At 39.9% G+C, this 12,970-nt stretch overlaps 8 protein-coding genes across 9 annotated transcripts in view; 5 read left to right on the forward strand and 3 right to left on the reverse strand.

Annotated features, from left to right (window-relative positions):
• Positions 1–7,644, reverse strand: part of LOC126783497 (chaperone protein dnaJ 49-like) — a 54,281-nt gene extending 46,637 nt beyond the window's left edge. The window contains exons 1-3 of one of the 2 annotated variants that reach the window (XM_050508977.1): positions 7,543–7,644; positions 6,325–7,450; positions 5,337–5,676 (exon numbers count right to left, since the gene is read on the reverse strand). In XM_050508977.1, the coding sequence (XP_050364934.1) occupies positions 6,340–7,440 (1,101 nt within the window). In that variant the 5' untranslated portion in view covers positions 7,441–7,450; positions 7,543–7,644 and the 3' untranslated portion in view covers positions 5,337–5,676; positions 6,325–6,339. Of the gene's footprint in view, positions 1–5,336; positions 5,677–6,324; positions 7,451–7,542 lie in introns of those variants that run through there. The other variant, XM_050508985.1, reaches the window with a different exon arrangement.
• Positions 1–12,970, reverse strand: part of LOC126783560 (uncharacterized) — a 55,272-nt gene that overhangs the window by 32,974 nt on the left and 9,328 nt on the right. The window lies entirely within an intron of this gene.
• LOC126783486 (probable ethanolamine kinase) overlaps positions 1–12,970 on the forward strand; it is a 55,112-nt gene that overhangs the window by 28,022 nt on the left and 14,120 nt on the right. The gene's annotated exons all lie outside the window — the stretch shown is intronic.
• Positions 1–12,970, forward strand: part of LOC126783474 (probable ethanolamine kinase) — a 55,076-nt gene that overhangs the window by 27,986 nt on the left and 14,120 nt on the right. The window lies entirely within an intron of this gene.
• The window catches only part of LOC126783543 (NADH-cytochrome b5 reductase-like protein), a 54,295-nt gene that overhangs the window by 499 nt on the left and 40,826 nt on the right, over positions 1–12,970 (reverse strand). Inside the window, exons 6-11 of the mRNA XM_050509036.1 lie at positions 1,014–1,068; positions 822–892; positions 687–738; positions 536–613; positions 296–385; positions 88–201 (exon numbers count right to left, since the gene is read on the reverse strand). Of these exons, the coding sequence (XP_050364993.1) occupies positions 88–201; positions 296–385; positions 536–613; positions 687–738; positions 822–892; positions 1,014–1,068 (460 nt within the window). The remainder of the gene's footprint in view (positions 1–87; positions 202–295; positions 386–535; positions 614–686; positions 739–821; positions 893–1,013; positions 1,069–12,970) is intronic.
• LOC126783659 (uncharacterized) lies at positions 1,282–4,042 on the forward strand. The gene is made up of 8 exons (XM_050509167.1): positions 1,282–1,435; positions 1,527–1,639; positions 2,078–2,149; positions 2,311–2,346; positions 2,515–2,560; positions 2,773–2,860; positions 3,322–3,379; positions 3,589–4,042. Exons 1-8 carry the CDS (start codon positions 1,357–1,359, stop codon positions 3,637–3,639), a joined length of 543 nt encoding a protein of 180 aa, XP_050365124.1. The 5' UTR covers positions 1,282–1,356; the 3' UTR covers positions 3,640–4,042.
• Positions 7,822–10,629, forward strand: LOC126783522 (ribosome biogenesis regulatory protein homolog). The gene is made up of 8 exons (XM_050509008.1): positions 7,822–7,968; positions 8,302–8,452; positions 8,922–8,973; positions 9,129–9,257; positions 9,429–9,546; positions 9,787–9,970; positions 10,073–10,186; positions 10,276–10,629. Exons 1-8 carry the CDS (start codon positions 7,877–7,879, stop codon positions 10,495–10,497), a joined length of 1,062 nt encoding a protein of 353 aa, XP_050364965.1. The 5' UTR covers positions 7,822–7,876; the 3' UTR covers positions 10,498–10,629.
• LOC126785174 (adenine nucleotide transporter BT1, chloroplastic/mitochondrial-like) lies at positions 11,205–12,661 on the forward strand. Its single transcript, XM_050510824.1, has 3 exons — positions 11,205–11,801; positions 11,931–12,089; positions 12,197–12,661. Exons 1-3 carry the CDS (start codon positions 11,205–11,207, stop codon positions 12,659–12,661), a joined length of 1,221 nt encoding a protein of 406 aa, XP_050366781.1.

A 12,970-nucleotide genomic window follows, 5' to 3' on the forward strand; every position in this document is an offset into this window, starting at 1 on the left:
AAATAGTTAACTAGAAAACCCAATTGTCTCAGGTTGTACATAGTATATGCAACATGTACATGAGCAGCTCTCCCAAATAACACTTACAAGGATGAGTGTATCTTCAGTGGGACCAGGTAAGCCTTTAACTGCCATTTCCTTTGATATGTAGCCTTTCCCTCCTTTCCAACTATTTGTAGGATTATCAACTGTGTAATATACCTGGGTTTTTTCCCCCAATAGAAAACAGTCATATTCTGTGAGATAAATATCAAATTTGATAGCAATAGTGATCTGATCAAGAGGCAAAAATTACCTTCAAATTAGGGTAGCCAGCTGCAAGTAGGTCAAGTTTCTGTTTAAGCAGTATGTCATCTGGAGACACATTAGCATAGAGCAGTGACACCTATGCCATCAAAAGTAAATATTCCCAATTAGACAATATGTTCAGTCGAGTAAAGTGAATATTTTTCACTGGATAGACCATAAAAAATGACAATCAAGTGTGCCAAATGTAAAGTTCTGAATAATACTGTAGTTAGAAACTTAGAATCACCTTGGTTGTGTCATCAGGATTTTTGAGTATAGCCTCGATCACCTGAAGCATTGGTGTAATACCAGAACCACCCGCAATCTGGATGAAATAAAGAAATTACATGTGAGACAGGTAATAATGAGAAAGAATTGTTTCTAGAGAACTTGCTTACCATGCCAATATGTTTCTTCATGTTGGGAGTATATTTCAGCTTTTCAATGGGCCTGAAAGAAGCGAATGCACCTGATTATGAGATAACTTAAAGTGTATCCTCTACTAACCATTGCCACTGGTAAAATGAGATTACCCTTTAACTTCAAGTACATCGCCCGGTTTTAAGCTTGCAAAATGCTGGCTCATTTTCCCTTCTGGATACACCTAACATACAGTTCGGGTAAAAGGAAAGAAACTTGAAATTACATCCATGAATCAACAAATCCTAAAAGCACAAAGCAAAGCAGCAGAATAGGTGACTTGCATAGACATCACATCATCATACCTTAATCAACAAGTCAAAGTATCCCTTGGAATCTGGATCCGATATTGGCGTATACCTGGATATATAGGCATGCCAGAATTATCTTTGAAGTGATGGAAGTAAATATGAAATCGATTTGCTTGAAGCAAAATTTGCTTCTGGCCCTACCATTTGCTTGATCAAATGCAATTTATGGGTGCGGATGCTCTTAAGACCCCAAATGCCACACAAAAGTTAACTATATAACGTATTTACCTTACTGTCTTCTTCATCTTGATCCCTCATATTTACCACCCCACCAAATTCTTCAAACTCTGAAACCATAGAACTCTGCAGCTCTCAGTTTCTCACATTTACTTAGCAAATGGGTTGGTTCGGGGACACCGTGGACTCCATCAAGTCAATTCAGATCAGGCAAGCTCTCACCCAAGCCATCAGTCTCGGTCAGTACCTATATTTATCATTTCAAAGTCTTCACCTTTTATTGTTTCGGATTCAAAGATTGCACCTTTACGAGTTATCTATGTGTTTCAGGCTTGATTGTCACTTCGGCGCTGATGATATGGAAAGGGCTGATTTTGATGACTGGGAGTGAATCACCTGTGGTGGTTGTGCTCTCTGAAAGCATGGAACCTGGGTTTGCTAGGGTGAGTCTGTCAATTTCTTTGTGGGAAACCCTGTTAATGTGTTTGAACAATGACTGTGTTCTATAGTTGGGTAAGAATTGAATGGCTAAGATGTGGTAGATTGTATGAAAATGGTGTATATAATGAAACTTTGGGAAGTATTTTAGTTATTCTAGTTGCAATGCGATTACTCTTTTAGCTAAAAAGAATGTGGATGAATGGTGGTTAGTAATGTGTCTCTTTATTCGGGTCTTGGGGTTCAGAAGGAAGAACGCGGAATTTGTTACTATAGCACATATTGGTGTTTTTCGTAGCCCTTGATTGGTTCACTTGCTTTTCATTTGAGTTTTGGACCTGACTATCTGTTATTTTACAATTGAATTGAATGCGCAAAAACTCGAGTGGTTTCTTTTACTCCTACTTTTTTGTTTGTTGGCTTGAATGTTGAGTCTCTTTCAGGGTGACATACTGTTCTTGCATATGAGCAAGGATCCTATTCGTGCAGGAGAAGTAGTGGTGTTTAACGTGGATGTATGTTCTCCTATCTGATTTTACTTCTTTACTTAATATTTGCTAAAATGTTATTTGTTTAATCCATTCTGGGAAAGCCCAAGTCTTCTTGCATTCTGATACTTGCCTATGATATTGTTTTGTCTATAAATGTGATGGGTTATCTTTTACTTGATCTCCAGGGACGCCCTATTCCCATTGTTCATCGAGTAATTAAGGTAAAATGATGGGGATTACCTTCTCCACTTCCCTCCCTCTCTTTTAATAGCTCCACTCAACTTTTACAGATAATTCAATGCCTTGCCTCAGAAACCAAAACCTGTGACATCATACAGTTTCATGTCATCTTACGATTATGTTTTGTGTTACTAATCCTTTTCCGGTAGGTTCACGAGCGGAGAGACACTGGAGAAGATTATGTCCTCACAAAAGGTAAGTATTTTCATGAACACAGAAGTATCAAATTAATTTGTATTTCACTCGATTATTCCACTATTTTGAAATTTTTAATAAAGTGAATGAAAGAAATGTCGAAGTATCACACCATGGCGTAGTAATACCTTAAGATGTATTGATTCAAAACTTTAGGTTTTCATAATCATAAATATTATGGAAGTAACTGTGGTGTTGGTTTATTTTTGTAGGAGACAATAACCCTGGTGATGATAGAGTCCTTTATGCTCCGGGCCAGCGTTGGTTGCAAAAACACCATATCATGGGGAGAGCTGTTGGGTACGTCTTTTTTCTTGTTTTACTTTGTTCTGAGCTTCAGTTAGATTAACAACTGTGAGGCAATAATATGTTAATCACGTGTGCAAGTCTAAATGTATGCCTTACATATTTGATGCAACTATCAAAGACAAACTTGCTTAATGCTGGTTTACATAGTTGTTCAATGTAAATTTCAGCATGACTAAACTATATATTCAGATGGTTCAGTTTATGATAAAATCAGTGGCTTTTATAATTTGAGTCATAACTAGTAAAGTTATATAGCATTGGCTTACTTATCCTTGAAAGCGGAGGTCTGAAATCAAGAAGAATTTTTCGATTTTCTATCATGGATCCGTTACTCATACATATATACATATTCATGAATACTGTGTACTATGTACATACTTGCAATACTCATATAGCATGGAGTTTTCATTTACTGGATGTATTGTATTGATTTGTATTTCGCTTTTCCGCAGGTTTTTGCCTTATGGTGGTTGGGTGACAATAATCATGACAGAAAAGCCTATAATCAAGGTATGCCTTTATTGAAATCTAGAATGTCTTCTCATGTGTATGTGCTTAACTTGACAAAACGATCTTTATAGTTTCTCATTTAATTTTAATACCCTCAATATATCTCAGGCATCCATAGCCCACAAGCTTGGGGGTTCTTGAAATCAAACATTGCTTCCTTGACAGAAGCAGGCTAGTTTCTTATTTACTTTGTGTTTTGGTTCTCGCAGTACATTATCATAGGAGCGCTGGGATTGCTGGTCATTACCTCGAAGGATTAGAGATAAAATTCCAGATGCATGACATGCTGCCAACATCCTTTTCCTTAAGCAAGGAGTGAGAGAGAATCAGTAGTGTTCCGGCTGTAAGATTATAGATTACATCGCCTCCGGTGGTTCGGTTGGCATATACACATAGTATTTCAGATTACATACACTTAATATTAACCAAGGATAATGACAGTTCGATTTGGGATGCATTAAAGAACCAGCTTGCGAAACATGATTAAAACCTGACAAGATTACCCAACTTCTCGTCATGGCTAGGCTAGGATTTGAGTGTTATATATTTGTATATACATGTGCATTGTTGTGCTAGGCTCGAAAGTTGAACTTTACATATCTTGGGGCATAATCTAACTTTATTCATCATGATCTATTGAATAACAACAACACAATTGAGCTACTAAGTTGGATTAAAGTGAAATTTTTGCTTTCGTTTTATGATAATAAGCAAGAAATCCAAGAATCTTATATTGTTAATTGTTGAAACAAAAGAGTAAGCAACTGCCTCATTCCACCTCTGTGTCTTCCTCTTCCGCCTTCCAGGTTGGTGTAAACAAAACCGGAAAGCTGCCTATTGGTGCCGCTGGCGAACCTTCCCACTGCCGGAGAGTCCATCGGCAGCTCATGCCAGCACAAAGGACATGAATTTCGCTGCTCAAGCCACTGCAAGATGCAATGGGAGTGGTAGATGTGCTTGCATGACATCTCTCGAACTTCATCGAGCTCATTCTCCAATTCTAATGCTTCTCGGCACACGGTGCAGTACCTTTCAGTTCCGTCTAGATTGATCTGAGACCGATCACTAGTATCACCGACCTCGTCATTGTTTCTGCGAGGTTGTCTATGGCCAAACTTTACGAGGAAGCCACTGCCACACTCTGGACACTCAATATCCTAACGTACCTGCTGCATCTGTAGCACCAGTAACATGACTTTGCTGCCGACATTATTGTACACAAACAACAACACCGTAGAATTGAGGTGCGGGGGGAGGCTCGATAAATAGAGTAAAATCTTTTCCTACAATTACCAATTTACTCTTTCCTAGAAAAATCAGGAATGCATAAATAGGAAAGTGTGTCTATTTGATTTGCTTTCGTATGCTCATAGAAGTGTTGCATGCAGCAGGTTTTTTACATTTTGGAATTGATTCGAAAACAACCGGATCGCTGCCGGCCAGAGATTTTCCTACAATCAGGCTCTAATGAGATAGAACGTACTCGCCCTTCAGTGTTCTCCATTACTATGTCTTGCCAAAGAAAACCATCATCCAGGCTGGGGATAAGACAGTGTACCATGCAGAAAGTTCATATGTCCGATCGGATCTCAGTCCACCACGCGAGATGCAGTTAAGATCATATATATGTTCTTGAAGCACACTCATAACTCATTCAGTAAGTATGATCCAGGACCTTCTTAAGAGACTGTCACCTCTAGAAGATGATGCAGGGTCTTATTGCGTATCGAGCCCTCATCGGCTCTCATTGATGTGAAAATGTGAAATTATGAGACCAAGGTTCAATTGGCAATGATAACTCGGAAGGGGAGACATACGTCCATCATCTGCAAACAATCATCCCCATGCATTCATTATTCATACTAAAGTTATTGTAGCATAGATAGTTCCCGTTGTAATCTGGTTGTAATTTCTCTTTTTATCGAATCAAAAGAGATGCGGATTAATATCTTTCATGTAGCCGTTCTAAAATTATTATAACATTGATCAAAGTATCGAATGCTACAATCGAACTGTGTGACAAAAATGCCTAGTTCCACATACATATATGAAAGTGTATGTATTGAACAAGATATGTATGCAACATTAACAATCGCAAAGCTTTAATACTAATCTCGGACAATTTTGCGGTCATTGTGCCTATATTCAGACTAAGAATATAAAACTTGTGGAGGCTGCAGAGGCTATCCAGATACACCAACTAAAAACACACAAATATGCAGCTATTGTCCGTCATCTCTCCTGCTTATGCACTGTGCAACCAGAATAGACAGAGAGACTGGCACCCAAAGAACAATCTGCAAGAGAGGAACTCCCAAATTCAGATCAATAAACAGTGCGACATATTGAGATTCACCACTGTTAATTCAAAGAAAATACGAGCCTTGATAACCCTGGATTGATTTGATGATACAACACATTAGGGTTAACTTGTGGGCACCACTTAGATTAGCTCTACTCTATTAGGGTTTAGAATGTGTTTGAGATAAAATGATCCGCTTAGATTGGAATGAACCAACTAGTCCTGACTCACTTCCAATCAGCAAAAGCAAACCTTATCTCATACTAAACATTTACACAGGTAACAAAGAAAACAAAACGTTTTGTTGTTCCCAAGTTTTTTAGCAAACCAATAGTGCCACCAAAGTACAATCAGAAAGTTGTCAAAGTGCAGCAAACACATTGTCCAACAATTAAAACTCAACCAGCCATATCAACAGAATTCACCAGAACAGAAAGAATGAAAAATCAGCTGATTCCCTTCAACAGCTTTTGCATACTACCATCCTAGCATTTGTGAAAGATCAAAAACATAGAACACTAGGTGTCAAGCTTACGGTCAGTGGCAAGATTAAAATAGCAGTGATTCACTTATTAAACATTTTCTCTACACTATATAGAACACTGTATCATCTAATGCAAAAGATAGCAGGATAGATTTGGACCTTCAGTAGAAGAAATCAAGCTGCCGCCTCAAACTGCTTCAACATGTCACAATGTGGCGTCTCACGAACAAATCCCCACTGGCGACGCTGCAATTCTAGCCGGCAATTCTGCGACAGAACATTGAAATACTCCCTCTCCACCTGCTGATCAAGCCTGGCGCGGTCTGCACTACCAGACGGGTAATCTTGCTCAAACTCAGTCGACCTGACATAAAAATTGACCCCCTTTTCCGTGGTAAACCGGTACTCAAAAGGATACGACCTCGACAGCGAGTAAACAGGCTGAGAGGACGGCAAAAAGTTAAGCAGCAATATAAGCAGCACAGGCAGCAACTGAATAAGTGTCCTCGCATTGAACCCACCAGAGGCATACTCAGCAGGCCTCGCTCCCCCCATTCCCTGCCCGAAACTAAACCCCCTAAACTGCGTGGTGGCCGGCGCCATTCCTCCTCCTCCGAAAAAGAAGTTCCTGAAAATCTCGTCGGCATCCACATCACCACCCTCATAAAAGAACCCATTTCCTGCACCATGATGGTGCCTAGGAGCACGCCGCCGCTCGTAAACCGGCTCCTCCGACCCCGAAACATCGTACTTCTTCCTGCTCTCAGCATTGCTCAGGCACTGAAACGCCTTCGACACCGATTTAAAGGCCTCCTCGGCTCCGGGGGCCTTGTTCTTATCAGGATGGACCTTCAATGAGAGCTTCCTATAAGCTTTTCGAACATCTTCGACACTACAGCTCCTCTCCACCCCCAATATCTCATAGTAGTCCTTCTTCCTCTTCAGCTCCCTCACAGTCGTCACCTGCTCCTCCGTGTACCCACCCGCCGAGCCCGACCCGGACCCGGAACTCGACCCGGAAGCGGAAGCCTTCCTTTGACGAAGCGGAGGCATACCGAGGCCCGAACCGGACGGCGCGTCGGGCTTGGCGCCGTCGGAAGGCGGCGGAGGATCGGAGTCTTTACCGGCCGACGATAGCAGATCGTCGATCGGAAGCGACGGATCGAGGCGGCGAGCTTTGGCCAAGAATTTCAGGGCGCGGGTGCGGTCGCCGCCGTCGAGAGCTTCCTTCCCGATTCCGAAGCATTTCAAAGCGTCGTCTTTGTTTCCGTCCATCTCAAAATTGCTGAGGAAACAAATTAGGGCACAATAAAAATCGAAACTTTGAGCTGTTATGATAATAAAATTGAAACCCAAAACTGAGAGAATTGAACTTACAGATGAGATGGATATGAACGAGGGCTAATCTGGGTAGCGATCAGATTCTGGAGATTGTGATCGAGTCACTGTGATTTCATGGAGTCTAGGGATTTTATTCCCAAATTGGTTTCTACGTTGAAACGTCTACATTGTTAAAGCAAAAGCTTTCACGCGTTTTGGGCCAATTGAGAATCATAAACCCAATGGGCTTTTATGTAATTTTAAGCCCAATAAGATATAGGGCAACAAACGGCACCGTTTGGTAGGAGTTAGATAAACCCTTGGAAAGCCTTTGGTTTCTTTCTCTCTTTTTCTTCTGCAGCTTTCGAGTACCAAAACAGAGCTCGTAGCTATGGAGACCGATACGACGGCGTTTCAAATCGACCTGGGTAATCTCATGGCGGTTGACCTTCATCATCAATTTCCCTCCAACCCTTCTTCCAGGTTTGTATTTCTGTTTTGGTGTCTGTATGGTACTGTGTTTTGTGGGGTTTTGGTTGCTAGAGATTTATATAAAAATGGTTACTGAACTCAAAGTTGATATCTTTGAAGCTTAATCTACAACTATGGAACTGGGTTTTTGCATTTATCATTAATTTTTGTTAAAGTTTGGATTTTTATCTATATGAATTTCAGGGTGTTGGTTTTGGGTAGGAATTTGATGTTAAAATTGATACTGTGCTGATAGGCTAGCATGTCTATGAGAGTTTGGCTGTTGAGTTTGATGTGAAATGGTTTTGTTTAGTGAGTAATATTGTTGTTTTTATTGAATGCTAGGGAGGAGTTGGTGAAGGATTATATTGCAAAAGGAACTGAGTTAGTTCAAGCTATTGCGAATAATTTATTCAATTTGCCTTCGACTGAAGACATTGAGGGAACACTTGTGAAGTTGCCTGCTCCAACTACTAGATTGCCCCGAGAAAAGCATGTAAGTGATTGATTGATCCCTTTTAGTTTGTCATGTTACAAGCTTTGTTTGTCTATATACAGTCTGGATATACAGTTTTTGAGCTGTAACCTTTGTATTGTACTTGAACATTGGATGGTGCACAATGCTGTGTGCTATTTAACTAGAAACTGAGTGGAGTGTTAGTTCATGGTGAGGAATGGCATGTTTTCTGTTTAATGGCAAATTAGCAAGTAATTAGGAGTCTAAGCAACCCCAAATACTTATTAATCTCCTGATGTGCTGTCAAAATATGGTTCCCTGTACGACTTGGTTGAGTGGAATGTTGGCCTGTGGAAAGGGACATGGTTCAGATGTTCCATGGTAAGAGCATGCAGACATGTTATGAGAGAAATGCACATGGTTGCTTTCTTTAACATCTTATGAGCTGCTATTGTTTCATTTTGTCTTAAGTTGGACTGGCAATAACATTTTCCTTTGTTGTCTACAGATTCCAAAGCCTAAGCCTCCTACAAAATGGGAACTGTTTGCCCAAAAGAAAGGTCAGTCATTGCAGTTTTAAGAAACCTCTCTCTTTCTCTCTCTCTCTCTCTCCATATGTGTGTGTGAGAGAGAGAGAGAGAGAGAGAGAGAGAGAGAGATTGTGCATCTACTTTATGATTTTGGACTGGATTTGTGATTTTTAGTTTTCATGCAGGCATAAAGAACCGTAAGAAAGATAAGATTGCGTATGATGAGTCTAGTGAAACTTGGAAACGTCGTTATGGATATGATCGTGCAAATGATGAGGATAATGTACCTATCATTGAGGCAAAGATGACTGATGGTAAATACTTCAATCATTGTTGCTATACGAGTCCTTTACTGCTTATGATTATAATGATACTGAATATAGTACATCGTAAAAGTCTTTGACTGGATTCCTATGGATCTTGTAAATCTATGTCTTGTCAATCTCAAATTGCTCTTCTCTCATGGTTGTCACTTTCCTTTGCAGTACCAGGGGAGGATCCTTTTTCCAAAAGACGAGAAGATAAAAAGAATCGTGTTGAAAAGCAAGACAAAAATAGATTGCAGAACTTGAAGCAAGCTGCAAAAGTTGGTGCTTTGCCAAGGTATCCCCCTTTCACTTCTCAATGGTGTTTAACCCGTAGATAGTTCATCTTAAGTTAACCTATTACATCATCTAGCTATATGGACATGCACTGAGAATATGTATATACAACAAAATTATGAAGTCTAGAAGTTCAGTTAGCTATCTTTAATACTGGAAGTTCACATATTAACCAAGTCTCAATAATCTTAATATGTTCTATGTTTAGCATTATAAGAGCATAATTAAACTATTTTTGCAGTCATATTCAACTAGCTGCTACAAGGTTGCCTATAACAGGAACCCAGGCTGCACCCCAAAAGGTTACTAAAGATGAACTTGGGAGTGTTGCTGGAATTGCAGCAACTGCAACAGCCAGTGGTGGAAAGTTTGATAAGAAATTGCCAGGTGAAAAACCTGGTAAACATAAAGGAAAGTATCGCAAGGTATGCTGTTTGATCTCCTAGCAATTACATCGTATGGGGGCTTATCACAGGTTAAGTGATCAAAGTGTTTAATCCTCTTTCTTTTTCTGTTTCTACTTTCAGTTTTTACCAGTTATAGGTGGGAAAGGGATACACACGCAAGAGCAGGAGCAAACCAATAAAATTCTGAACAAGCTAATTTCTAAGAACTCCCATGAGATGCTCAATGTTAACAAGGTTCACTTCTCTTTTACTGGCAATGGGTTCTTTCCAGAGAATTTGGTAAAATTAAATTATTAACATTTGAGTGCAATTCTGTGTGACAGGCTGTTGACATGTATAATGTGAAGAAAGATAAGAAGCGGAACAACAGACCGGAGAAGTCTTCTTCAGGGACCCCTGGTCAGTTGAAACCAAGGAAAAACCTTACGAAGAAGCCATTTAACAAGGGCTCTTCAAAGTCATTTGACAAGGGATCTAAAAAGCCATTTGACAAAGGATCTAAGAGGCCATTTAACAAGGGATCTTCAAACAAAGGCAGAAAATGAAATTCCTAGCCATGAGCCCATGACCGTGATTATCCGTCGAAGTTTTGAAGGAGATTCAACAACTTAGTTATTGTTGTGTATCAAAAATTATTATGCAAGACTTCTGTTTTTAAGGTGAAAGCGTTTATTCTCTTTTCCTCTCTTTATGTCTCAAGCAACCAGCTATACCGACGTGATTTTGACCTATGTTTAACTGGTCTCCCTATTATTTTCCTTGGGGATATGATTTAGAAGTGTGTGTACTGTGTAACACATCCCCCTTTAGTTAATCTCCTTGTAGATTTTCAAGTAAACCGTTTATCCATTCTACTTAAGCCGCAAAACAAACCTCAACCACCGAATTCTCCTACGCCTTGACAATCAAGAAATCAGTTTGATCTGAACCTCGTGGCTTTCAAAGTGCCAAGAAGCATCGTCTTGGCATTGGAAAATCTAACTAAAGCATTGTAAAACACAACGAAACACTAATATACGCTAGCGACATACCACAAAAATTCAAGATAAACTCCATTCAAATTATTGCCAAAGCATTGAAATTGGTAGTTCAGTCACAGAGCTCATGACCATGCAAAAATCTCTCTCTATGTATCATAGATCGCTCTCTCATTCCAGAAAAGATCAATCCTTTGCATACCCTTTAAGCCAAGCAACTCCTTTTCTGCTCGAAAATTCATTCCATATTATCAGATAAACATAACTGGTTCTTGATGGCTAGAAGAAGACTGCAGGTGATTGAACATGCAAGAGAAGACTTTGAGTTGTTTTGTTCTGGAATGAAAATTCAATGGAGTCCTCTAGAGAATGCTTCTCGTGGCTTATTTGCAAGTATTGGTCAAGTGGCAACGGCAATGGGATTTGGTATTTCACCAAATCCACAGAATCTTAGGATGGATAGCACCACAAAGCTACTGAGCTCCACATACATGAGATATGTGCCTGTACCAGATTTGGGTTTTCGGGTTGCTGGAGTTGAAGAGTTGGTGATGGAAGAAGTTCTAGAGATTGAAGAAGAAGCAGAGGTTGGGACCATGAACAAGTTGAAGAATAGAATCGATGGTTTTGGAACGAAAATCAAGATAGGTAATGCATCACTAAGAAGGTTGTTGAGTGGAGCAATAGCAGGTGTTGTGTCAAGAACAGCAGTTGCGCCATTGGAAACCATAAGGACCAACTTAATGGTGGGGAGCTGTGGCAACTCATCCAGTGCAGTATTTCAATCTATCATGGGAGCTGATGGATGGCAAGGCTTATATAGAGGCAATCTGGTCAATGTCATTCGTGTTGCGCCAAGCAAGGGTATTGAGGTAGGTTTGGCTAAATTTTTAACCCCTAGAGCTACAATTCGCGCAATTCTAGTCCTTGATCATTGATGCCAAGAACTTCAGGGTAAACATGCTAATTTATGTTAGCTGATGGAAAGTTAATTTGTACAGTTATTTGTCTTTGACATGGTGAACAAGTACTTGACTAGACCTGGGGAAGAGCTGAAAATCCCTATTCCTGTTTCATCAATCGCGGGCGCCCTTGCTGGAGTCAGCTCAACCTTGTGCACATACCCTCTTGAGCTGTTAAAAACACGATTAACTGTCCAGGTAAACTCAAATAATACATGGCCTGAAAGGACTAGTTTATTAATTCATTAGCTGGTTTTCTAAGACCTTGAAGCATTACTCAGACGTTTAGTTTGATTTGGTTGCAGAGAGGAATGTATAAAAACTTTTTCGATGCATTTTCGAAGATTGTGAAGGAGGGAGGACCTGGAGAGCTGTACAGAGGCCTTACACCAAGTCTTATAGGAGTAATCCCATATGCTGCTTCCAACTATTTCGCTTATGATTCACTCACAAAAGCTTACAAGAAGGCTTTCAAAAAGGAGGAAATCGGAAATGTAATGACACTGTTGATTGGCTCAGCATCTGCTGCATTTTCAAGCACCGCAACTTTCCCACTCGAGGTGGCTCGGAAGCAAATGCAGGTGAATGGGAGACAATACAAGAACATAATTCATGCTCTTTGTAGCATATTTGAAAGTGAAGGACTTGCTGGCTTGTACAGAGGGTTAGGACCAAGCTATATGAAACTGGTTCCTGCTGCTGGGATATCCTTCATGTGCTACGAAGCATGCAAGAGGATACTCACTGAGAATGAGAAGAGGAATTCATAATTTGATTAATTTCCATGCATGAATTACCTTGTTTGGCATTTGAAACTAGGGATTGTAAATTTCTCAGTGGAATTAAATTTCTCAGTGTGGAACGTAGTGTACCATGCCATGCAGAGGCTATATATGTTGCTTAATTTCCATGGATTTGCTAAAATACTATTGCTTTCACAGGCTGTTGCGCTTGAACAGTGCATTTTGAGAAAGCATCGCAAAAGCTTTAAATGAAAAAAACAGATGTCCAAGGCTAAATGAATGACAGCAAAGTTTAGATCTCATATCAAATGAAGGAAAAAAAGATGCAAAAACTAG

Source organism: Argentina anserina, chromosome 1 (assembly GCF_933775445.1).
Source record: "Argentina anserina chromosome 1, drPotAnse1.1, whole genome shotgun sequence".
NCBI classification, from domain to species: domain Eukaryota; kingdom Viridiplantae; phylum Streptophyta; class Magnoliopsida; order Rosales; family Rosaceae; genus Argentina; species Argentina anserina.